Raw genomic sequence first — 25,783 nt, 5'->3', positions numbered from 1 at the left:
CTTAATAGTGTCTTTTTAAAATTAATTAACTAATTATTTATTTATTTATTTATGAGAGAGAGAGAAACAGAGCATGAGCAAGGGAGGGGCAGAGAGAGAGGGAGACACAGAATCTGAAGCAGGCTCTGGGCTCTGAGCTGTCAGCATAGAGCGTAAGGCGGGGTTCAAACTTGTGAACCAGGAGATCATGACCTGAGCAGAAGTCGGACACTTAACCAACTGAGCCACCCAGGCTCTCCTAATGGTGTCTTTTTAAAATGTGTATTTATTTATTTTGAGAGAAAGAGAGAGCTCAAGCAGTGGAGTGGCAGAGAGAGAGGAAGAGAGAATCCCAAGCAGGCTCCTCACTGTCAGCACAGAGCCCAACCACGGGGCTGGATCCCACAAACCATGAGATAATGACCTGAGCCAGCATCAGGAGCCCGGACACCCAACCAACTGAGCCACCCAGGTGCCCCTTAAAGGTGTCTTTGAAGCACAAAAATTTTTAATTTGATGAAATCCAATTTATTATATTTTACTTTCATTATAGATCATGCTTTTGGTGTCTATATAAGAAGTCTTCGCCTATCCTAAGGTCATGAAAATTTTCTCTATGTTTCTTTCAGAAGTTTTAGAATTTTAGCTCTTAAATTTAGGTCTATGATCCATTTTGAATTAAACTGTGTGTAAGGTATGAGGTAAGGATTACTTGTTATAGGTTTCTTGAGCTTTTCTATTTCTTTTTGAGTCATTCTTTTGGTAACTGTGGCTTTCTAAGAATTTGTCTATTCATCTAAGTTGTCTAATTTGTGGCACAAAATAAAAATCCTTTTACTATCTGTAGGGTCAATGGTGAGGCCTCTGCTTTCATTCCTGATTTTGGTAATCTGTATCTTCTCTGTCTCTCTCTTTTTTTTTTTTTTGGAAGGGGTGGGGGATAGTATAGTTAAAGGTTTGCCAATTTTGTTAGTCTTCTCAAGGAACTAACTTTTGGTCTCATTGAGTTATGATTTACCCTGTTGTTTTCTGTATTCTGTTTCTTTTATTTCCAATGTCATTTTTAATACTGCCTTATTATAGCTTGTTTTGAGTTCAGTTTGTCCTTTTTCTAGTTTCTTAAGGTGAAAGTTTCAGTTACTGATTTTTTCCATACTTCACTCCAAAGCAAATTGGCCCCTCAGGGAAGCTGCTGGTTTTCAGAGCTTGCCCTGTCCAGGTCGAACTTTATCACCTTTGGAATTTGGGTGGGGATTGAAGCAGCTCCAGGTGAGAATGTCATAGACACCCACTCTACTTAACCAAAGTCCAAGAGTTTTTCATGAGTAACTGCTCCTCAATACAGCTGAATTCTAGAGCCATGAAATGTTTGTGACTATTTTTTCCAATTTTTTTGTTGCTTCTTGGGGAAGGGATGTGCAGAGCAACTCATGTCCGCCATGCTCGCCTGTCTCTAAAGCCCCTCTGCTCTTCCTCACAGGAAACAAGATTCGGTTTCATCCTTTACCCCATCTAGTTCTCTCACAGATTCTGTGTCTCTGAGAGCATGAGGCAGAGCTGGTTTTAAGAATGTTCATGTTGAAAAATACTGCTTAGGATATATACGGCACTTCAGTGAATCACTCAACCTCTTCAATATTAACAAGGAAGAACGGAAACTCTCTTAGGGAATTCCGGTGGCACTCTTTATCATCCCCAGTTCCTAATCTTGTTGATTTTGCAGATGCTCCTTTCACTAACCAAGAGGTGGGATAGCAAATAGGATCACAGCAGGAAAATGCTTCAAGGCCAGTGTGAAGAGCTGGGCTCTTTGCACACTGCTTGAGTCGAGGATTTTCTAGCTGCATGCTAATGTGATGTAGGTACAGACCGTGCAGTTTCCATAGGCCCAGTTCTGTTTCAAAGGAAACTGGGCCTGTCTCTCCCCTGGGACATGATGCCCTGGAAAGAATAAGGGCTGAGACCCAGGAGACCTGGGTTCAAGGCTCTGGCTCTGCCACTTTCTCCCATTTAGCCTCTTTGAGACTCTGTTTCCTTATTGGTAAGATGGATGTAATAACCCAATACTTGCTTGGATATGATCAAATTCAGCAATAGCCATGAGTAGCCTTTGCAAATGATTCACATGCTATAAATGTAAGGCTTTAAATTACAAATTAATTCATAACTAATGTCTTGAAATCCCAAGATGCGGTGACTAAGAGATGGTCTGTCTCTCCACTGCTGATTCTTCCTTCTGCTTCCCTGCCTCAGGACACAAGAAGGCTGTGGCCCAGCAGACCCCCGCCAAACACCCCCACCATTAAGTCATTCACTGCCCCCCCCCTCCTGGACAACAGGGATGTAGGCAGATATTCAGAGGACACAGTCATGCTTTGGTACTTGGGGATGGCAGACCACAGCAGGTGCTGTCTCTCAAGACCCACGCTTGTATTTCTTTACACTGCAAAGCAGGGGGGGTCTTTCGGCTGAGTAAGCCTGGGAAGGGAAGCCCACGGTGTAGGAGGAACAGCGGGAGGGAACTGTCAGGTGGGTTTTCATGCTAAGCTTTATGTTCACACGGAGTGATCACAGCCCCTCTGCCACTCTTGTCAGATTATCACTGCACCACCGCCAAGCCACATGGTCACAAATGCAAACTTTTAAGAGCGAGAAGCATCTCTCTTTTCTTAACCAAAAATACAACTTTAAAAGTTTGCCCTGTGAGGGATTAGGATTTGTTTTACTATGTTTTAAAATGCGTTGCTGTAAACTTTTAATCCTAGGATACATATCTAAGAAAAACCAAAGCTATTCAGCTCAATAATATATCACAAATATGTATCTTGGCCATGCCTTAATAAAGGAAGTTCTGGGTCCTAGGCTGGATAACCCAGACAGCGGCGTAAGATGTAACCTCTCCAGGTTTCTGTTACAGAAACTAGCATGAAGTGCATAAAGGGAGCAGAGGGCAGCCACCTAAAACTATGGGTCTTTCGTAACAGAGGCTCCTTCTCAGAGGAGCTTGGGTTTCCAAGAAGCATCGGGAAACAGAACTTGGTGGCGACCCTCACTTGATGGCATCGCCAGCCCGCCTCCAGCGCGCCAGCCCCTGGGCCTTACCTCCAGACACTTTACACCCCACCTCTACTCAGGTCATCCTGCTGCGGCGGGAACGAAGACTTCCGGGACTCCTCCCCGGCTAGGCGTCACCGTCCAGTGTCCCGCCTGCCCCTCCTGCACGGGCACCTGGGCCTGTCCTCCCACACTGTGGCCGAGCCAAGGTGGGAAGGGACCCGAGGCTAAGGGCAGACCTTCGTCTGCTTTTTTGCCTTTCCAGGTTACCTATTTGCCTTTCCAGGTCGGCGGCTTCATCCGGCGTGGCTCGCGGAAGGACTCCCGGGTCACTGAAGCTGGTGCGAAGCAGGGTCCCCATCACAAAGAAGAACAGAATGCCACCAACCACGGGGATGGCGGGGGTGATTTTCACTGCTAGATATGGGCAGCTGCCAACAGGTTGGGAAGGCAGGAGGAGAGGGGAAAGAGAAAGGAAATATAATGTCAGTAATCAACAGTGAGCAGTCTATATTTTCCAAGAAGCCAAAAGCTTCTTTGGAGGAGCAAAATTGATTTCCATTAAAAATTCATCTATGTTAAGCATTTACATTTGGGGAGGTCTGCAATTCTCTCTTGTGGACAGCTTCACCCTCCCTGTCGAGCCACAAAACCCCAGGCCCTCTGCTCCCACAGTGCTACTCGGGAAAGACACTGGCAGAGGAGAGAAAATCATCCCACTTGCACGATCAATGCAGGATGAACAAGAGCTTGTACCCCGCGCGTTATCAATACAGCTAGTGAATCTGTGCCGTCTTCCCGGCCTTCCCTGAAACTGCACAAGACAAGAAGACGCCGGCTTAGAACCATCTTCCCCAGACCCAGGCTTTCCTTCCTGAGTTGAACACCTTCCTGGTCCAAAAGCTGAGAAGCGCAAATGCACCCTTTAAAGGCAAGAAACCGTTTTTCAATATTTTGGAGCTAATCTGTCCAAAAGAGGTTAATGAGCTATGGAAATGAACTTGCAAGCCGGTTTCTGAAGAAGACTAAAGGCATTTAGGCAGGTGGAATATAATAAACTTCTGCTTTCCAGAAGGCATTTTTTTTAAAATATGAAATTTATTGTCAAATTGGTTTCCATACAACAACCAGCGCTTATCCCAACAGGTGCCCTCCTCAGTGCCCATCAGCCACTTTCCCCTCCCTCCCACCCATCAACCCTCAGTTTATTCTCAGTTTTTAAGAGTCTCCTATGGTTTGCCTCCCTCCCTCTCTAACTTTTTTTCCCCTTCCCCTCCCCCATGGTCTTCTGTTAAGTTTCTCAGGATCCACATAAGAGTGAAAACATATGGTATCTGTCTTTCTCTGTATGGTTTATTTCACTTAGCATCACACTCTCCAGTTCCATCCACGTTGCTACAAAGGGCCATATTTCATTCTTTCTCATTGCCACGTAGTATTCCATTGTGTATATAAAGCACAATTTCTTTATCCATTCATCAGTTGATGGACATTCAGGCTCTTTCCATAATTTGGCTATTGTTGAAAGTGCTGCTATAAACATTGGGGTACAAATGCCCCTATGTACCAGCACGCCTGTATCCCTTGGGTAAATTCTTAGCAGTGCTATTGCTGGGTCATGGGGTAGATCTATTTTTAATTTTTTGAGGAACCTCCACACTGTTTTCCAGAGTGGCTGCACCAGTTTGCATTCAAACCAAGAGTGCAAGAAGGTTCCCCTTTCTCCACACCCTCTCCAGCATCTATAGTCTCCTGATTTGTTCATTTTAGCCACTCTGACTGGAATGAGGTGATATCTCAGTGTGGTTTTGATGTGTCTTTCCTGATGAGGAGTGACATTGAGCATCTTTTCATGTGCCTGTTGGCCATCTGGATGTCTTCTTTAGAAAAGTGTCTATTCAGGTTTTCTGCCCATTTTTCACTGGATTATTTGTTTTTTGGGTGTGGAGTTTGGTGAGCTCTTTAAAGATTTTGGATACTAGCCCTTTGTCCGATATGTCATTTGCAAATATCTTTTCCCATTCTGTTGGTTGCCTTTTAGTTTTGTTGATTGTTTCCTTTTCAGTGCAGAAGGTTTTTTTATCTTCATGAGATCCCAATAGTTCATTTTTGCTTTTAATTCCCTTGCCTTTGGGGATGTGTCAAGTAAGAAATTGCTGTGGCTGAGGTCAGAGAGGTCTTTTGCTGCTTTCTCCTCTAGGGTTTTGATGGTTTCCTGTCTCACATTCAGGTCCTTTATCCATTTTGAGTTTATTTTTGTGAATGGTGTAAGAAAGTGGTCTGGTTTCATCCTTCTGCATGTTTCTGTCCAGTTCTCCCAGCACCATTTGTTAAAGAGACTTTTTTCCACTGGATATTCTTTCCTGCTTTGTCAAAGATTAGTTGGCCATACTTTTGTGGGTCTAATTCTGGGGTTTCTATTCTATTGCATTGGTCTATGTGTCTGTTTTTGTGCCAATACCATGCTGTCTTGATGATTACAGCTTTGTAGTAGAGGCTAAAGTCTGAGATTGTGATGCCTCCCGCTTTGGTCTTCTTCAAAATTACTTTGGCTATTCGGGGTCTTTTGTGGTTCCATACAAATTTTAGGATTGCTTGTTCTAGCTTCGAGAAGAATGCTGGTGCAATTTTGATTGGGATTGCATTGAATGTGTAGATTGCTTTGGGTAGTATTGACATTTTAACAATATTTGTTCTTCCAATCTATGAGCATGGGATGTTTTTCCATTTCTTTGTATCTTCTTCAATTTCCTTCATAAGCTTTCTATAGTTTTCAGCATACAGATCTTTTACATCTTTGGTTAGGTTTATTCCTAGGTATTTTATGTTTCTTGGTGCAATTGTGAATGGGATCAGTTTCTTTATTTGTCTTTCTGTTGCTTCATTATTAGTGTATAAGAATGCAACTGATCTCTGTACACTGATTTTGTATCCTGAGACTTTGCTGAATTCATGTATCAGTTCTAGCAGACTTTTGGTGGAGTCTATAGGGTTTTCCATGTATAATATCATGTCATCTGCAAAAAGTGAAAGCTTGACTTTATCTTTGCCAATTTTGATGCCTTTGATTTCCTTTTGTTGTCTGATTCTGATGCTAGAACTTCCAACACTATGTTAAACAACAGTGGTGAGAGTGGACATCCCTGTCGTGTTCCTGATCTCAGGGAGAAAGCTCTCAGTTTTTCCCCATTGAGGATGATACTAGCTGTGGGCTTTTCATAAGTGGCTTCTATGATGTTTAAGTATGTTCCTTCTATCCCGACTTTCTTGAGGGTTTTTATTAAGAAAGGATGCTGAATTTTGTCAAATGCTTTTTCTGCATCAATTGACAGGATCATATGGTTCTTATCTTTTCTTTTATTAATGTGATGTATCACATTGATTGATTTGTGAATGTTGAACCAGCCCTGCAGCCCAGGAATGAATCCCACTTGATCATGGTGAATAATTCTTTTTATATGCTGTTGAATTCGATGTGTTAGTACCTTATTGAGAATTTCTGCATCCATATTCATCAGGGATATTGGCCTGTAGTTCTCTTTTTTTGCTGGGTCTCTGTCTGGTTTAGGAATCAAAGTAATGATGGATTCATAGAATAAGTCTGGAAATTTTCCTTCCCTTTCTATTTTTTGGAACAGCTTGAGAAGGATAGGTACTATCTCTACTTTAAATGTCTGGTAGAATTCCCCTGGGAAGCCATCTGGTCCTGGACTCTTATTGTTGGGAGATTTTTGATAACTGATTCAATTTCTTCATTGGTTATGGGTCTGTTCAAGTTTTCTATTTCTTCCTGAAAATGTAATTATTACAACCAATCCCTCAGAAATACAAGCAATTATCAGGGAATACTATGAAAAAATTATATGCCAACAAACTGGACAACCTGGAAGAAATGGACAAATTCCTAAGCACCCACACACTTCCAAAACTCAAACAGGAAGAAATAGAAAACTTGAACAGACCCATATCCAGAAGGCATTTGAGCTACCAATTGAAGAGCATGGCCCAACTCAATTCTACGAAACCCCTTCGCTGTCTTTCAGTCCTAGGAGCAGACATTCAGCAAGGACTGTGAGGAGTCAGGGAGACTCTAGTCTACACCAGCTGGGATCTGGGGATCCAGGCACAAGAACAGCTTTAAGCACTGCACCCTGGCCCATTATCACTGTCCCTTGACTCCACGGAGGTGGCGAGTGGCAGAGTGGGAACCAATGCCATGCCTGGAGCTGAGTGAGGATCAGATCTGCAATGACCGTGGTCAGTCTGTTGTCACCACGTTCAGTAACCTCATGGGCATCATCAAGGAACACAACAGGGAATCACAAGATTGTAGGATCTGGAATGGAAATCACCTTCTGGATGGGCCACCCACCAGGGGATACGCTTGCAGATATTCAAGCCGAAACAAACAGAGACAGTAGAGACGAAAGCTTTGTTCCAGACAAGGAGGTGGACAGGGGGCTCAGTCCTGGGAATGTTAGGGACCAGCACCCCATTCCTGTGCTGTGCTTGCAGAGGAGGTAGTGAGATCTCTGATGGGATGGCAAGGGTATCCCAGAAAGTGTCCAGGCCTCAAGGACCACGGGGCATGATTCCCTTTGCCGAGGCCAGCATCAGGCATGTTAGAACATCTGGTCTTGAAGAGGCATGGTGAATGAGACAGAGACCTGAAGACTAGGTCACGGTAAAGATGACTTTCCAACAACTCTAAGAAGGTGGATGAGTGACCCCCAAAACGACTGGGAGGCATGGCCTGCAGGCAGACTGGGGTCTCCAAGAGAAACACCTGATTTAGAGACACAACAATTTATGACATTTGTAACATCTCGTTCATCTTTCCCATACCAACTGCCCTGCAGAAACAGAATGAAACAACCATCACCGGTCTCTCGTGTCACATTTCACTCGCTGGATTGTCAGTTGTGACTTCTCTTCATGGGACTCACAGGAAACCATAAAAAATTGTTCACTGTCATTCCTGCATCAGTGTGACCCTGCCCAAACTTCCAGACACTTATAACCTTTTTGAACATCCTCAGAGATTCTTAGAAGAATCTCTTAGTAGAACAGTGTATTTGGCAAAGAGGGCCAGAAGATACAAAGAATGTAGATAAAAGGAACACAAGACTCTCTAACCTAAAGATAAGCACTTTGTGAAAGCACTCAGTTCAATTATGGAAAGGACTTTTTAAATTCAACTGATTTTGCTCTACATTAAAAAAAATCATTGCTTTCCTCGAGTGTTTTCTGGAAAATACTAACATAATTAATACCCTTTAATGGGCTTCCGATTTTTCTTAAAAAATGTGAAAAGCTTCAAGTTAAATAACCAAACATTTAAGAGACTGAGGACACCATAATCTGGTAAATAGCCCTTAGTATATACTCCTGGCTTCGTAAAGGGAACATTTTCTTGCAATAGGAATTAGACAATTAGAGAGAAGATTTTAAAAGATGGCCCCACTAAGATTCAGCATAAAGTGACAATCAAAAGCACATTTACTACTGAATCAAACTTGGAATCCAAATGTTCATATGGGGCTGAATCCCAGCTCTATGACGCGGTGTGGTGCGGTGGGCTTCGGGGATAGGTGCTCCTCAGGGCGTGTCTATTACGTTATTTAGACTGTAAGTCCATGTTTGGACAGTGACATGGAACTTTTATGAAGAGCTGGTAATAAAAATCGATTGCTGCAAGTCTATTGATTAAATCTCTGACTGTGATATCATCCTGGAGTTAAGAGCAAGGAACTCAAGCTCTAGAGGGTCATTAAAAGGTATTTGTGGCATAAAGTATGACATTACCTTGGTTATACTTATTGTCATATAAAAAAACAACCTTACCACTGTATGAAGCCTTGGAAATGTGCTGGTGTACCACAATCAGAAATAAACACAGTCCATATCAAAGGCATAAAACTGACCCTGGTATTAATGGATTTCCATTTATTTATATTAGCCCTAAAATATTTTTTTTCCTTTCAAGTTTTTATTTAAATTCTAGTTAGTTAACATATATGATCATATTGGTTTCAGGAGTAGAATTTAGTGATTCATCACTTACATATGACACCCAGTGCTCATTATAACAAGTGCCCTCCGTAATGCCCATCACCCATCTAGCTGATCTCCCCTCCCACCTCACCTCCAGCAACCCTCAGTTTATTCTCTATAGTTAAGAGTCTCTTACGGTTTGCTTCCCTCTCTCTTTTTTCCCCTCCTTCCCCTGTATTCATCTGTTTTGTTTCTTAAATTCCACATATGAGTGAAATCATATGATATTTGTCTTTCTCTGATTGACTTATTTCACTTAGCATAATACAGTCTAGCTCCATCCACATCATTGCAAATGGCAAGATTTCATTCTTTTTTTTTTTAATTTTTTTAAACATTTATTTATTTTTGAGACAGAGAGAGACAGAGCATGAATGGGGGAGGGTCAGAGAGAGAGGGAGACACAGAATCCGAAGCAGGCTCCAGGCTCTGAGCTGTCAGCACAGAGCCTGACGTGGGGCTCAAACTCACGGACCGCGAGATCATGACCTGAGCCGAAGTCGGACACCCAACCAACTGAGCCACCCAGGTGCCCCAAGATTTCATTCTTTTTAATGGCTGAGTAATATTCCATACGTACATACCACTTCTTCTTTGTCCATTCATCCCAACACTTGGGCTCTTTCTACAATTTGGCTATTGTTGATGATGCTGCTGTAAACATTGGGGTGCATGTGCCCTTCTGAATCTGTAGCCCTAAAGTATTTTTTAGTATAAAAGAATCTACTCTAGGTGGACTATGTGTGTGTGTGTGTATATGTGTGTGTGTGCACGCATGCGTATTAATTTTTTTAATGTTTATTTATTTATTTTTGAGAGACAGAAAGAGAGAGCGAGCCAGGAAGGGGCAGAGTGAGAGGAGAGAAAATCCCAAGCAGGCTTCAACAGTGCAGAGCCTGATGTGGGGCTCAAATCTACAAACTCTGAGATCATGACCTGAGCCGAAATCAAGAGTCAGATGCTTAACCAACTGAGCCACCCAGGCACCCTGTATATATTCTTTTTACAAAATGGTTAGGAAAATGATTAATTGTGTAGAATATGATTTTCCATAATTTAAATTCCAAATTCAACAGGAGGATGCCTATTTGAATAATGGCAGAGAATAAAACAGGTCAACATTCCTCCCTTCTTGTTATTAATGAGTTTGAATAAGAAACAGTTGGAAGAGTTGTTATGCAGCAGCACCCAGGGCACAGCAGGACAATATGATGGGGCCACTGGTCAGTAGGATGTGATCCATCATGAATATTGCAGGCTGTGATTTATTTAGTTCCATTTGGCTTCTCCAAGGATGCAGGATACTTCAGTGCTGTCAGAAACCCCCCGTGGAGGTGGTTTAGCAGATCTTGGGTTACAGCATATCTGTCTTTCCCTTTTAGGTCTGAAATGTTACTTGGTTGACCTCAAAGGATGCCTGCTCAAAGTCCCAGAGGTTGCCTCCATAGAGCAAGATGTAGTTAATGAGTAAGCCACGTCCTATATGGCTTCTTGTTGTCCTAAGTCCACTGCATGTGGGGCTGTTATCTTTAAGGGCCACCCACTTCTCCAGGATGACAGCTCTGGAGTCTCCCATGGCCTCTACCTGCACCCCCATCTCCCACCAAGGATGTCCACCGCCCTAGGTTGCTAATATGTGACATTCAAAATGAGATATCATTGTCTTTAACTTGAGTATTCTGTCCCCTGGCACATTCTCTTCCCAGAGATAGTACATTGTGGTTTGAGTTATTTGTACTTGGGGTGCAGATTAATTATGACCTACCCAGGAAAGGAGGAACGGGGAGAGTCTAGTTGACAAGTGAATGGCTACCACCCACCAGGGCTTCTGACTGTGAGGGATCACATGTGAATCTTAAATACAACTTTTTTGGTCTTCCTTTGAAACCTGCTCCTGCCCCTGGGTAAAAACTCAGGCTGGTCCCCTGACTTTTCTGGTCATGAGATGAAGGTGACGAGAAGTCCTTTGGTCACTGTAAGTGGCAAGCGGTCTCGTTTAAGTAATTAAAAATGTGGCAATCCCAATTCATGGTGGAGACCTCTAACTTGGCCAAGTGCCCTTTCTAGACACTGGTGGCTAGAGAAGAAAGGACAAGGAGCAGGAAGGGAGATCAGGAAGTGCTGGTTTGAAAAGCAAGCCCTGTTGCAAGGTGGCTTTGCACTTGTGGGCCCCCCCGATGTTTAACCCAGCTCTCTCTTGAGTCTGTGAGTTTCTCAGAAGCCCCCGCAGGAACCTCACTGCACTGCCCCATGGGCACCGCATCATCCCTCCCTCTTATTAATTAGAGAGAAGGCAGCCTTCGTCCTGCCCGAAGCATACCCTACAGCCTCACTTCGCCCCTCTCCATCCTTGCAGGCACCTCAAGGAGTAAGTCCCACGCACTGTCTTCCTCGGGTTCTCCAGCCTGGGGGACAGCTGGCACACCGTCTCAGCCCTCTGCCTGTCAGGCCCCCACTTCAACCTGCCCTAACCACCTGTCAGCTCTACACCATGCATCTCTGCCCCAAAGCCTGCAGTGACTCCCCTTTTCCCACTAAGTTAAGTTCATGTTCTTTCTCAGGCGTCCATGACCCCTCGGCCTTCCCCCACAGGCATCTGCTCACCCAGCCCTTGTGGCTGGAATGCCCCGACACCCAATGTTCAAGTTCCTATAAAGACTTTGTGAAAATTTTTTCTTGGCTCAACCCCAAGCAGAAGTGATGGCTTCTTTCTCTGCGCCTCTGTAATATTTTGTTTGCTCCTCTCTGTGGTACTTGTGGTGTTGGTGGACATGCCCCATGCACCTGATTGGACTGGAGGTCCTGGAGGGCAAGACTTGGCCTTGCTCACGGCTGTGTCCTTCACAACCCCCAGCACAATGCTTCACATAGGGCAGGTGCCTGGAAAATACTTGCTAAGTGACTGAATGAATGATCCCCATTCAACCGAATTTTATAGTAACAGGGAAAAGAGGAAGAAAGTCAAATCAGGCACACTCTCAACATCAACAATGCATTTTGTGTTTAGAACTCATTTTTCTATCTTCTAAGCCTGCTGGGCACAAGATTAAGGGAGTTGCAGGAAACTTCCTTCAAACGGGTGCTAAGGGTATGCCCTGTCCAGGAGGCTTCTCTGGCCAAGAGAAGGAGTAGATTCTCTCTAGTTCACTGAATTGAGTGTGCAATACGTATGCATCCTGTGAGCATTAACTAGAGCCCCTAACCCACTCCATGCCCTGAAGTCCTAGCAGAGAAAGCGCCTTATGTTGGTACAACTTTGTACAATACTGGGTGCTTGTGACAGTCCCCATTCCAACCAGCCTCTGTGTGACAAAGAACAATGTCTAGTTTGTCTTTGAAATCCTGGACAACGCTCTTTCTACAAAGCGTTCTACAAAGAATTCACGGCCCTAAGCAAATGATGAGATCAGTGCTACCCAGGCACCTTCAAACCGCTGCTTAGAGAAAGCAGAAAACACCTGTTTTCCGGTAAAGATCCTGCCCAGGACAGTGATCGCTAGACCTCTGGAAGGAGGCAAGACTAATGGGAAACCCCAGGCACATCCCAGCAAGAAGAAGATTCTTAGCCCGAGCTCAGACAACTTGAAAATGGCTCCTTCACATTTCTGAGCAACTGTGGCTGGGATCTCCAATTCTGAGCACCATCTGTGGGGAGGAAGACTCCTTCCCCCGAGGGCCTGGATTTGATACAAGATGATGATGCAGCTGTCAAAGATATAAACACCAAATGGAGTCCTCGTTCCATCTGAAGACTTGTGACCTACATACTACCCAGGGCCTGTGGAAAACAGGCTATGAGCATCTTACTCTTCATAAAGCTCAATGGGAAAGTGGCAGGAGAGAAAAAGAAATAATCTGAAAGCATGCATTTTCATAACATGAAAGAAATGAGCTAATTTAGCACCAGACAAAGGAAATGCTAACATGATAAAAAGCCATTACGGTGCCCCCCTCCCCACCGTGCAAGTCAGTGGGGGCTGTTAGGCTCTGGGTATGATGACTGAATACCCAGCAGGGACTGTCGCCGCCTTCCGGGTAAAAATTAGAAAATGCAGCATTGCCAAAAAGATGAGGAGGAATATTTTCACTTCTACTAGCCATCTTCCCAAATCTTTGTGAAAATAACTGATTCTGTTTTGATGTTTATTCGCGAAGGGTGGGACTGCTGCCTGGATGCTGGGTTATCCGAGACTATGTACGTAATCCATGTGTTTTGTCATTAATTATGATTTTTTTTAACCATTAAACAGATACTGACATCCCAGAATCAACACTGTCATTAATTGAGCATTCATATTTAGAGACTGGTTCATAGGTTAGAATTTGACATAAAACTGATTCCTTGGATGAGACTCCTTGGTCTAAATTTCTGAAACATTTCAGATAGGAAATCTGGATTTCATTATTGGGTAGCCAGGTCTCTCTGTTTTTCCACAATACATTCTTTGAGGGAAGATTAGCTTTACTTAAAATGAAAAACAAAACAAAACAAAACATTAACAAGATGTAGCAGAGACATTAAAACCAAGTGGCCTTTGGAACAAAAAGTAGAGAATCTTTTCCCATCTCAAAACAATTTGTGTCATCTTTTAATTTTTTTTGCCTGCAAATGGATACACATACAGAAAAAAGTCCTGTTAATTGCAGCTCATGACCCCTGACCACATGGCCTACATCTGATATTCGTGTTCTGTCCAGTACACATGTAAGTATAAACACCAGATTCACTATTCTTTACACACAGAAACCAGGCATGCACTTGAAGTTTACACAGGAGGGGGAGGCGGCTTCACTTCCGTGATGCTGTACTCTAACAAAAGACGTTTCTGTTTCAGAAATCACAAAGTTAACCCATTATTTTAAATTCCAGAATCTTGGTTGCAATGCCTTTCGGTAACAGGGCAAATAATCATAAAATGAAATAATCTAAGCCAATGACTCACATGTCTGAAATAATAACAGAGTAGCCTTGTGAGGAGTAGAGGTTATAAGGGTTATAATAGAAATGATCTTTCTCCTTTTCATATGAGTCATTATAAAATAAATGTATTTTTCATTTATAGGGAGGGACATGAACACCATTAATTGTATGATTTGTCCCTTAATCACACACTTAGAAATAAATGTACCACTATAGGCCAAAGATAAGCACATCACCTAGAGACAAGTAGAGAAAAAGTGGATTCAGAAATAATGTCCACTCACAGCTCTAGAATGGGGAAAAACGATGATTTCATAAAGCTCCTAAGAGTACCATTTCCCTGTAAGACACCTCCAGTGTCTGAAAAGCCCCCTTCTCACTAATTGTTCTTAATGATGAATCTACAAATATGATCCAGAAGAAAGGAATTTTTTTTAACTTGTAGTTTATTTATTTATCTTGAAAGAGAGAGTGAGAGGGAGAGCGAGCATGAGCAGGGGAGGGGCAGAGAGAGAGAGAGAGAGAGAATCCCAAGCAGGCTCTGCACTGTCAGCGCAAAGCCCAGCACGGGGCCTGAACTCACAAATCTCAAGATCATAACCTGAGCTGAGATCAAGAGTAGGCTGCTTAACCGACTGAGCCACCCAGGCACCCCTGGAAGGAAGGAACTTAAATAAATGAATCCAGGGAAAGAGGGGGAAATATATCAAAATAAAACTAGGAGGAAAAGCTCAAACCCAGAGAGGAAGGCTGGGTGAGGGCAGAACTCCACAGAGACATTTGTAAACTGTTCAGAAGGCAGGCAAAGCTCACGGACTCAGGAGGGGACAGTTGCTCAGGAATCTGGTTTCTCCCCGCAGGCCTCCCAGCTGCATGTGGTCACTGCAGGCTCGCCCCCAAACAGCACGATCTTGCCTGAAGCCTGTGCAGCTGCTATGTAACAAAAATCAGTATCATTATCCTAAACCCGGGGCCTCCCGGACCACCCAGATAGGTCCAATGATACCACAGAACCTGGGACTCTGGAGCTGAGAATACAGGTTTCAATTCACAGCGTGTAAACAGTCCAACATACCCATCCATTGTTGAGAAAGTGCGAGAGCTGATTAGGGGGATCCTGGCATTTCAGGGATTTTGCCAAGTGATTTTTGAGTTTGATTTAAGATTCCAGGAAGCCAAAGGCTTCAGGCTAGTGTGTGAATCTCAGGGAGGAAAGCCAGTATTTCTCTGCCTCAAGACTGGCTCTTTAATGACCTAATGTGATTACTTAGGCATGGTGACCATACATCCCAGATTTTCCCTTAGAGTCCTAACTCTGACGATTGTGTCATTTCGGATGGAGTATGGCTGTTGAGCTATTTGGTCATGGTAGGCCTATCACATTGCTTTCAGTGCATCCTGGACCCATAAGAAATGGCAGGACCAGAGAGGTCCCTGCAGGAAGCCCCGCACCCTGGGACTTGCTGAGATTGGGGGTGGGGGCTTCAACAGAGTGGCGGGAGGAGAGACCGCATTTGCCCCAGTCCTAAACAGAATGCTAAGTGTGCTCTCTTGCAGAGTGTGCTCCCCGCCCCAACCCATCACACTGGGCAACGTCCTTCCCTTTCAGTGTCCAGAAGCTAGTGCTATGCAAAAGTGGTCTTGGGTGTCATGAAGAAGAGTGCCTCAGAAACGTTTGGCCTTTGTGTGAGTTTTGGAAAGTTTTACAGATGCAGAGCAGGTACCGTGGATACTGTGGATGTCTGATGTCACCGATCATCATTCCTTCCTTCATCCAATTGCTCTCACACTTTTATTGAGCACGTACTACATACCAACACACCAGGGCCAATGCCAGGGATACAAGAAGATCAAGACAAGATCCTTGTTCTCAAGGGGCTCACATTTTGTTGTTGTTGTTGTTTATTCCTTTTTTTGAGAGAGAGAGAGAGACACAGAGCATGAGTGGGGGGGGGGGGCAGAGAGAGAGGGAGACACACAATCTGAAGCAGGCTCCAGGCTCTGAACTGTCAGCACAGAGCCCAATGAGGTGCTCGAACTCACAAACCACGAGATCATGACCTGAGCTGAAGCCGGATGCCTAACCGACTGAGCCACCCAGGTGCCCCTCAAGGGGCTCACATTCTAATAGGAGAGACAGACCCCAAAGCAGTTAACTACAAACACAACTGTGTCACACATGAAGGGATGTCTGCTCCAACTATTCTGGCAACTCTGTACAGAAGTCTCAGCAGGACTAAAGCTCTATTCATAATTCTGTATTTTATCAAATCTAAGGTGCCAACATTTTAACATGACTCATTGAGGGAAAAATGTGCCAAATAAGACAGCACTCTCTAATCACTTGGAGCCTGTATTGTACATGGTATATTGTATATGGCTATTTTAGACTTATTTAGATAGCAGGGCTTTTTAATGTTTACTTATTTTTGAGAGACAGAAACAGACAGAGTGCAAGCAGGGGAGGGGCAGAGAGAGAAGACAATAGGCTCCAGGCTCTGAGCTGTCAGCACAGAGCCCGATGTGGGGCTCAAACCTGCGAACCGCAAGATCATGACCTGAGCCGAAGCCGGACACTTTACTGACTGAGCCACCCAGGCTCCCCTGGACAGCAGTTTTAAAATCATGTATCACTATTGTGATATTGTGATAATATTTTTTTTAATGTGAATGAAATGAACTGGTGAAGGAATCCTAGCACGTCTTCACACTTTTCTGAATTGCTTTTTTACTCAGAGGGGTCTGAGGTTTGTGGCTCAGTCTCGTCCCTGACGCCCTCCCACCAAAGCAACACTTTCCAGACATCCTCCCCTCCCCTGGCTTCCACGCCCATCCCCCACTGTCTATCCCATCAGCAAGAGCTACGCCATGAAAGCTGTCCGGTCCCGTTGCCCCTCTGGCAACTACTGCACCTGGCTCATTACCTTTGACCTCATCTTCTACCCGCCTCTTTCACACTCTGCTCCCTCCTCATATCCCTTTATGGGCCTCGCAGGCTGCCACTCCTGCTTGCCCGGGCTTTTGCGGTGCCCTCCGCCTAGAAGCCATCCTGCGGGGAGCCACAGAGCTCCTCCACTCCTCCAAGTCTTTGCTCAAATATCACTTTCTCAGCAGAACCTTCTCTGACCACATCTGACTGCACTGGGTAAACTCCCAGCCCTCCTACCGCCAACACGCCCGCACTCCTGGCCCTTTCCCGGCTTTATCTTCCCTCCTATCACTTAAGCCTGCTTGGCCCACGAACTGTCCACATCACCTTCTTCACTGTCTGACTCTCCCACCAGAGAAAAACTCAAAGTCACGAGGAATTTTTGCCTGCTTCGTTCCCAGACGTAACCCACCGTGCCTACAACTGAGTTCAGCACATAGTAGGCCTTGAATAAATATTGGTCGAATGACCTGAATAGGCATCTAGAACACACGAGATACAAAGTAGACATGAGATGATCCCATTTTTGTTTCAAACGCATATGTATATTCACAAAGGAAAGTCTGTGCCCTAAAACATTACCTCATTATCCATGGTGAAAGATATGAGGGTGATTTTGCAGAGCATATGTCCTTTTTGGTAGTTTCTAAATTTTCTTAATTAAACATGGCTTATTTTTGCAGCAGAAAATATATGATTAAAAATAAATGCATACATTCTCATTGAACCGAAAAAGGGGGGGGGGGAGGGAATGCCAAATATTAGAATCTGTCTCTGCTTTCAAAAAACATCAAGTATCAATAAAGAAGATGCTTCACAATAATGCATATTCCGGGTTAGATCAAAACCACAAAGGGCTAAAGCCCTGGATTTCTGCAGGTGTCTGTAATTAGATCGGCAGGTGGCGAGGTGCAGAGTATCATATATTTAAAGATACAAAACTCGAGTTACCTCCCATCTCTCGTCTGCACATTTTCTCACAGGCATGTGACTGGGGAAAGTTCTCCTTTAGCCACCCTTGTGGGTTTCCATCTTAAACTGGACAGTTAGATATTAACACCCTGGTGCTCCTATGTCACAATTAAAAGCAAAGCCAACCCCAAGGAGACAGCTGAGAAGGACGCCCGAGGTGCACGGCCACACGTGCCATGACATGGGCATCCTCATATCCTGGCAAGCCCTCTGGAGATCTGGGGTCTCAGACTCCTTGTATGGTCTCTTTTCCTTTCCTTGGGTTGGGGTTGGGTCCAAGGATGGCAGGATGGGGAAGGAGACCTTCAGGATGAAAAGCTGCACAAATTAAACTTCTCCAACCCTGGCCATGTTCATGGCGTTGAACCCGGGTGCTGGACAGCTCTGTGATGAGCCGAATGGACTATTCAATGCAGAGACATTTTCAACTAAATACAAATTAGTTTAATCATGATATGTTCAGGAAAACCTTTTTGGGATGAAAATTCTCTGCCTTGTTTTACACTGCACACTGAGCATCAGTGAGCCTTCTCCTCTGTCCCAAGACACTGGTGACATCAGGTTCTCTGCTGGGATGTGGCCCTGTGTGGGTGGGGTGCTGCCGGTACCACTGATAGTTGTTTACATGGTCTGTTCTCTCCTCCCTCCTGCTAGCTGTTGTTCCCAGTTTCCAAAGCTGAGAGCTTTGGCTTTCAGCGACCCCACCCCCAGGACCTCTGTCTGCTCTCCTGGGTTTGTCCAAGCAGCGAACATAGTTTTACACCTAATGACTGAGGTCTCTCTTGCAGAGCGTGCTCCCCGCCCCAACCCATCACACTGGGCAACGTCCTTCCCTTTCAGTGTCCAGAAGCTAGTGCTATGCAAAAGTGGTCTTGGGTGTCATGAAGAAGAGTACCTCAGAAATGTTTGGCCTTTGTGTGAGTTTTGGAAAGTTTTACAGATGCAGAGCAGGTACCGTGGATACTGTGGATGTCTGATGTCACCGATCATCATTCCTTCCTTCATCCAATTGCTCTCACTTTTATTGAGCATGTACTACATACCAACACACCAGGCCCAATGCCAAGGATACAAGAAGATCAAGACAAGATCCTTGTTCTCAAGGAGCTCACATTCTTTTTTTTTTATTGTTTATTCCTTTTTTGAGAGAGAGAGAGAGAGAGAGAGAGACAGAGACAGAGCATGAGTGGGGGAGGGGCAGAGAGAGAGGGAGACACACAATCTGAAGCAGGCTCCAGGCTCTGAACTGTCAGCACAGAGCCCAACGAGGGGCTCGAACTCACAAGCCACGAGATCATGACCTGAGCTGAAGTTGGACGCCTAACCGACTGAGCCACCCAGGTGCCCCTCAAGGGGCTCACATTCTAATAGGAGAGACAGACCCCCAGAGCAGTTAACTATAAACACAACAGCAAGTTTGGTGACACGGGTACAGAGTGTACTGAGGGAATGCTGAAGGGGACTAGCTTTGTTAGCCTGGATGGGATCAAAGAAGGCTTTCTGGAAAGGATATTGATGGCTAAGCAAAAGTTAGATCAGCAAAGAGGAATGGCATCTGCAAGAACACAGGGCCACAAAACCCTTCACTGTACTTACTGTGTCCAGGCCTTGCATGGTTGACTGCCAAGTGATAAGGTGGGGCATTCTCAGACCCTACCTAGACTGGACTCCACTGCAAGGGCAAGTCCAGCAGGAAGGGGTCTTTGCAGGTAGCTGAATCACTGCTGTATCCCCAGCACCCCAGACACTCCCTGCTGCAGGGCGGGCACTCTGTAAATATTTACTGAATTGCATTAAATAGAATCCTTGGGGCAACCTGAGAGATGTGGTTCCACACTGTGGGTGGTGAGCTGCAAAGACCATCATGCAGTTGAAAAGTTCAAGAAACCAGGCATGAATATGAGGAGACATTCATCTCAGTGTGTATTCCCTACTTCTGCTGACAGCTCTCTCCTACCCTGCTAAATAAAGCTCTCTCCTCACCCAGACATCGTGGTTGCTTTTCCCCTAGTACTGGGGGAGAAGGAGGGCCACCCACTTCCTTTTGCAGAGCAAGAATTACCAGGTAAATTTCCTTTATAATATTTCTCTAAGATTGAAGAGGAGTTGAGGATTTGGTTTTTCATGTATCCATCATCGTAAATGTCTTAGACGTAGATGATAGTAGCCAATCGTTTGGACAGAGCCACATGTGAGTTTGGATGGCTAAGCCACTTCACTCACAAACTCACAGGACAATGGCGTTTGCGATGGCAGAGACACCAATATTTGAAAAAACAGTACATGATAACTTACACAAAGTGAAAATATGGTGTCTTTGAGTAGAGAAGAAGAAAGCTACACACGCACGTAAGGGGGAAAAATTCTATTTCCCAAAAGGAAAGGAATAAAAACAAAATGAGGTGAGCAAATTAACAGGCACATGAACCCTCTGACACCAAGTTGGTGGCCATTGGGTAAGGACAGCTACAGAAGCGCATATTTGGTGGAAATAAAAACAAAATTGAAATTAAAAATGAACAAAATGAAATTTACCATGAGTTTTTGGACACTGGGTTGTTGTTGGGGGCTGCTAATTAATTTTTCCCTTGTCTAAAGGGGCATCACTTACTGTTCATTAACAGATGATTCCTTTTGTCCCCCGAAACACTGACCACGCTATTTTGGCTATTCTGCTTTCATAGAGCTTTTGCACTAACAAAAAATAAATAAATAAAATAAAAGAAGAAGAAGAAGAAGAAGAAAAAGAAGAAGAAGAAGAAGAAGAAGAAGAAGAAGAAGAAGAAGAAGAAGAAGAAGAAGAAGAAGAAGAAGAAGAAGAAGGCATTTTTCTTCCCTGATGGTGGGGAGGACTCCTACCATGTAATTATCCAGCCCATTAGACAGCAAGGTCAAATCAGACAGATACAGAGGGAAAGACCGCCCTTGGAAGGTGCATAGAGGTGGTCACACAGTTTTTAAAGTAACAGGCAGTGGGGTGCCTAGGTGGCTCACTTGGTTGAGTGTCCAACTTTGGCTCAGGTCATAATCTTGTGGTTCATGAGTTCAAGCCCTGCATTGGGCTCTGTGCTGACAGCTCAGAGCCTGGAGCCTACTTCTGATCCTGTGTCTCCCTCTCTCTCTGCCCCTCCCCTGCTCATGCTAGCTTGCTCATTCTCTCTCTCAAAAATAAAATAAACATTAAAAAAATTTTTTTTAAGTAACAGGCAACTAGACAGGGAGACTTCAGGGAGAGGAAAGAAATTCCCAGTTGTTGATCAAAAATCTACACTTGAAGCAGTTTCACGTATTATAGTTCATGAACTCTCTACAAAAAAGTCTATGACCTTGGCATTATTACTGAGACCATTTGACAGATGAGGAAACTAAGTAATACAAAGTTCACTAATTTGAAGACATACAGCTATGATGGATCCAGAATGAGAATTCAAATCAGATGTGGCTGTCTTCAAAGCCCATGTGCTCATGGCACATTCTCTCAATTATATCACAATAAGGTCTGCATTTATTTTTTTTTAATCAAAGAATTATTGACCTACAATATTGTATTCATTTCAGGTATAAAACATAGAAATTTGATATTTATATATAGTACAAAATGATCTCCACAAAAAGTCTAGTTACCATGAGTCACCAAAGTTGTTGACATATTATCGACTATATTCCATATTCTGTACATTACATGTCCATGTCTTAAATTTATTTTATAACTGGAAGACTGTACCTCTTAACCCCTTTCACCTATTTCTCCCATCCCCCCTCCAAGCCCCTGGCAACCATGAGTTCTGATCTGGGCCCTCTACATTTTCTCAGTAAATATAGTAACAGTTGATCGCTTCTCAGCCTTTTGGCTAAGATCAAGTGTAGTAACAGTTGTACCTGTTTTCACCTTTTTATAATGATCCAATTACCCTCATTATATATAATCAAGAATGCCTAGAAAACCTGAAACTTGATCTCGCCTGGAGGTGCCTTGCCCAGTTTGGGGAGAAGACACGCCCAGGAGTCATGAGAGACAGCACCTCTCAGTGATGGATCACCAGCAGATGGGCAGGAAAGGAAATGATTCATAGACGTGCCAAAAGACAGCTAGGCACAGGATCCTGACTGCTGTGAGCGTGGGCTGGAGCCCCGACCTGTGGGGTGAAACACTGGGAAGATAGCAGCTCCGTCCAAGGAAAGGCATGGGGCAGCTGTGACAGGCGGAGGGCCAGAGCCTCTGATGCGTGGGACATAGGGAAGGGGTGCAGGCCACGTTTTGGTTTCTGTGCCTCCAGGGACACACAGATCCTTAACCGCTTAGGACACACTCTGAGTTTCAGTAAGGACTAACGAGGGAGACCGCCTTCGTGCTCCAAGGTCAAGAAGACTGCTCTCAGGTTCTGCTTCTCTATTCCATTTGAGAAATAACCAGCTCCATAGTTTCTACACAGAGCAGTGCTTGTACCCCCAGAATCCCTGTTAAACAAGCTTTGACACTGAATGGTGAAGACCACTCCTGTTATTTCCAAAGGTAGTTGTGTCAAACAAACATGGCATTGGTTAGTCTTGCTTCTGGGGGTCCTGATGAGTACAATGCTAAAGCAAAACTCTCATTTATGAAAAAAGAGACGCTTCCTCAAATGCCCAGGCTATGCTCAAGGAATAACTCAGTTCTCATGAGAAGAGGGTGGGGTGCAGAAAGTCCAAAGCCCCCACTTCAAGAGAAGCCACAGTAACTGAAAATACTACTCTGATTTACATTCCTGTCAAGCAGGAGAGACAAAGAACCTCACATGAGGACAGGTGGAAGGTGCCAGGTAACATCTAGAAGCCTGGCTATTTTTACTAGATACTACTGGGTACAGTGATATACTTTCTAGGAAAACTCTTTGAACTCATTGGAAAAAAACTGAAAAATACCATGCTGACCAATTAATGCCTTGGCCAGCCCACTCATCTACTTGCACTTTTCCATGTCTATTCTTCTGCGGCTAAACTTTTAGACTGTCTCTTTACTTGAGTTTTCTTTTAAGCCACACACTTCTGAGATACAGATCTTTTCAGCTCATTTTTAAATAAACAAGTTCCTGAGCACTGCCCAGTGGCAAACATGACTATTAATTTCCTAAAGGAGGAGGTCAAAAGGCAAATAGTGTTCATTAGTTCTAGGGAAAATCATGAAAATAACCTTCTGGGATATGATGGAGTGACATCTGAGAAAAGCATATTTAATGAGAGCCCAACAACAGGGGTTTAGGCAAAGGAAGTCATGCCTGGCTATCCGGGTGGAGTGTTTGGAAGATGTTACTGTCATGAAAAGCACAATAAATCAAATGACTGCCGCGCATTCCCTGAGTTTTGCCAAGCAGATGGCAAAGCTGGAGAATCAAGCAGGAAAGCTGGAGAACGATACAAGGGACAGGGGAAAAGATCAGACGGCGTCTCCCACAGGACTAAGTCGTCATTCATCTGGGGCTTGTGCCAGGCGTCATCCAGCTGGCTTAAACAGTCAGTAGAATGAGCGGAGTCCAAAAGAACCATCAAGCACTATGGAGGATCTTTTACATTTCCAGAGACAACTGCCTGAGAGAGTGGTCACGTGACTGCCAAGGAACACCACTTCATGTCTTCAGCACTTGTGAGACTCTGTGATGTCAAGCCATGGAGGGCCACCAAGCTGGCCCTTAAGGCTCTAGTTGTGCCTAAGTGCTTAGCGGCAAAAGTTCGTGGCTGTCATGCTCATTCTGGACAGTTCTTAAAGACTTTGTCCAGCAGTAGTTTCCATCACTTAGGATTCTGCCCCCCCCCCTTCTTCCCTCAGTGGAATGTGTTTTCCCTGAGCAAGAGGACAGGATTTTGATGTTGGTTAAATATAGCAGCGAGCTTTGCAAAAATGCTTTGTCAAAGGGAAGAGTTATTAAATAGGACATGTGGGTCGGAACCTAGGAAAATAGGTAAACTGAACCAAGGGATATCAATCACTGCTGTTCTACAAATGAGCTGAGAAGTCAGCCTCTTCTTATGAGTAGATAAGAGGGGTGCCTGGGTGGCTCAGTTGGCTAAGTGTCTCATCTCTTGATTTTGGCTCAGGTCATGATTTCACAGGTGGTGAGATTGAGCCCCAAGTCAGGCTCTGAGCTGACAGTGCAGAATCTGCTTGGGATTCTCTCTCTCCCTCTCTCTCTAACCCTCCTTCACTTGCATGAGTGCTCTCTCTCTCTCTCAAAATAAACAAACTTAAAAAAAAAAACAAAAACAGTACACAAGAGGAGCCGCAAATCTGGGAGGGGGTTGGGGCTCTGAGGCAGCCAGCCCTGACGTGGTAACCTGCCTTCAGGTCACCCAGCTGGAGGGTTTGGGCTGAGGCTCCAGCAGGCTCCCAGCAATGAGAGAAGAGGCCAAGCCCTACTTTAGGGCGTGTCTCAATCTGGAGTTTATGGGTTTCCCAGTCTCTTGGGAGAAGATGCACAGATTCTTTAAGAGGTTTGTGCCCCCAAAGTATTACGAACTGCTACTTTTAGGAAGAGAAATACATAGCCAGGTAGCTACACAGAAGCACATTTCTGTGGCACCAAACATGGTGTCCAAGCACCTCAGTGTGCCCCAGCCATCATTCCCTGCCTCAGTCCTTCTCCCCACACCCCACGGACCTCTCCATGACCCGGCAGTTAAGCTAATGTCTGCCCAGGTTCGAGGCCCCCAAGCCCTTGCTCCAGCAGCTGTTCAATAACTCGGCTATCAGCTCTGCCTGTAGGTCTGACGAGTGGAACCAGCCTTCCCAACAAACCCTTTGTGCATATGCGTTAGTCCATCGGAAGATGGGTTCACCCATTCTGAAGTAGGGAGGAGGAAAGGGGGCCACTTCAAGACTGGTGCCAATGTGGGAGCAAGTAGTGAATGTCCTTCCTCATTCATGAGGCTGAGGGTGGGCCAGACTCCTAAATGATAAAATACCTCCTCTGTGAAGAAGAAAAATAGCCCAGGGCAAATGCAAGAGTATGAAGAAGGTACTGGAAGAGACTGTGGAGGGTGCCATCTTATCCCTGGCCTTGTCTGGAGTCTGAGAACTTCCCCCTGACAAGACCAAGTAGACTGGCAGGACAAGAACATGATTCACTTCCACACCAGAATCCGGGGAGTGGGTCCAGAGGGCCACCTAACAAGTTCCGTGGTGTGTGGGAAGGCCATACCCATTGGACTCAAACCAACTGGCTTCAAATCTTAAATGTGGCACTTACTCTATGAACTTGAAGAAGTTACTTATTCTTGCTGAGTTTTAGTTTCCTTGTATTTTGAGTGGGAAAAATGGTCAATTACAGGTAGTGACAGCCCCATTGTAGAGTTGGTTTGAGAACTGATGAGTTAATATTTGGAAGACCTTTAGTGAAGCCTCTGGCTATACATTCAGTACTCCCTAAATATTATTCCTTTCCTCCTCCTACAAGAGCTAGTCTTGCACTTGTGTGGATTTCTGGTACTTTTCCACCCTTCCCTGTTTTTCCTTGTTTCCAGTTGAGTCCAATGGCTTCCCTGCAGTTTAAAGTAAAAGCCCATGAGAGTTGTGTGTTTGTTTCAGAGGCCAGTGAGTTGGGAAGAAGTTTGGCTTCAAAGCTCAGAGAGGAACTCAAGAAGAAAAGTGATTGGAAGCCACTGGAAGACAGGGTGAGTGAGCCATCTGTGAAAGAAAGAAGCGTAGTAGGGAAATGGGTAGCAGCTCGAAACCAGCAACCGGCCCTGTGGATTTAGCTGGCAGTCAATGCTATTCCCCCCACAGCCACTAAACGGCATTGGGGCTAGAGGAGGCTATGTTCATGCCTTCTGATGCCCTGAATCATTTTAATTGAAACACTGTGGAAAAAAGTCCTTTCACAGTATGGGAGGTAGCCATACTG

At 44.6% G+C, this 25,783-nt stretch overlaps 1 protein-coding gene and 1 pseudogene across 3 annotated transcripts in view; one reads left to right on the top strand and one right to left on the bottom strand.

The window, feature by feature from the left end:
• LOC122220530 (palmitoyltransferase ZDHHC14) overlaps positions 1-25,783 on the bottom strand; it is a 533,561-nt gene that overhangs the window by 360,083 nt on the left and 147,695 nt on the right. For all 3 annotated transcript variants that reach the window (XM_042940151.1, XM_042940161.1, XM_042940162.1), the window contains exon 2: positions 3,304-3,464. In XM_042940151.1, the coding sequence (XP_042796085.1) occupies positions 3,304-3,464 (161 nt within the window). The remainder of the gene's footprint in view (positions 1-3,303; positions 3,465-25,783) is intronic.
• On the top strand, positions 21,741-21,825 carry LOC122220890 (annotated as a pseudogene).

This window comes from Panthera leo, chromosome B2 (genome assembly GCF_018350215.1).
Source record: "Panthera leo isolate Ple1 chromosome B2, P.leo_Ple1_pat1.1, whole genome shotgun sequence".
Classification (NCBI taxonomy): domain Eukaryota; kingdom Metazoa; phylum Chordata; class Mammalia; order Carnivora; family Felidae; genus Panthera; species Panthera leo.
This window is presented reverse-complemented; position numbering and strand designations above follow the sequence as displayed.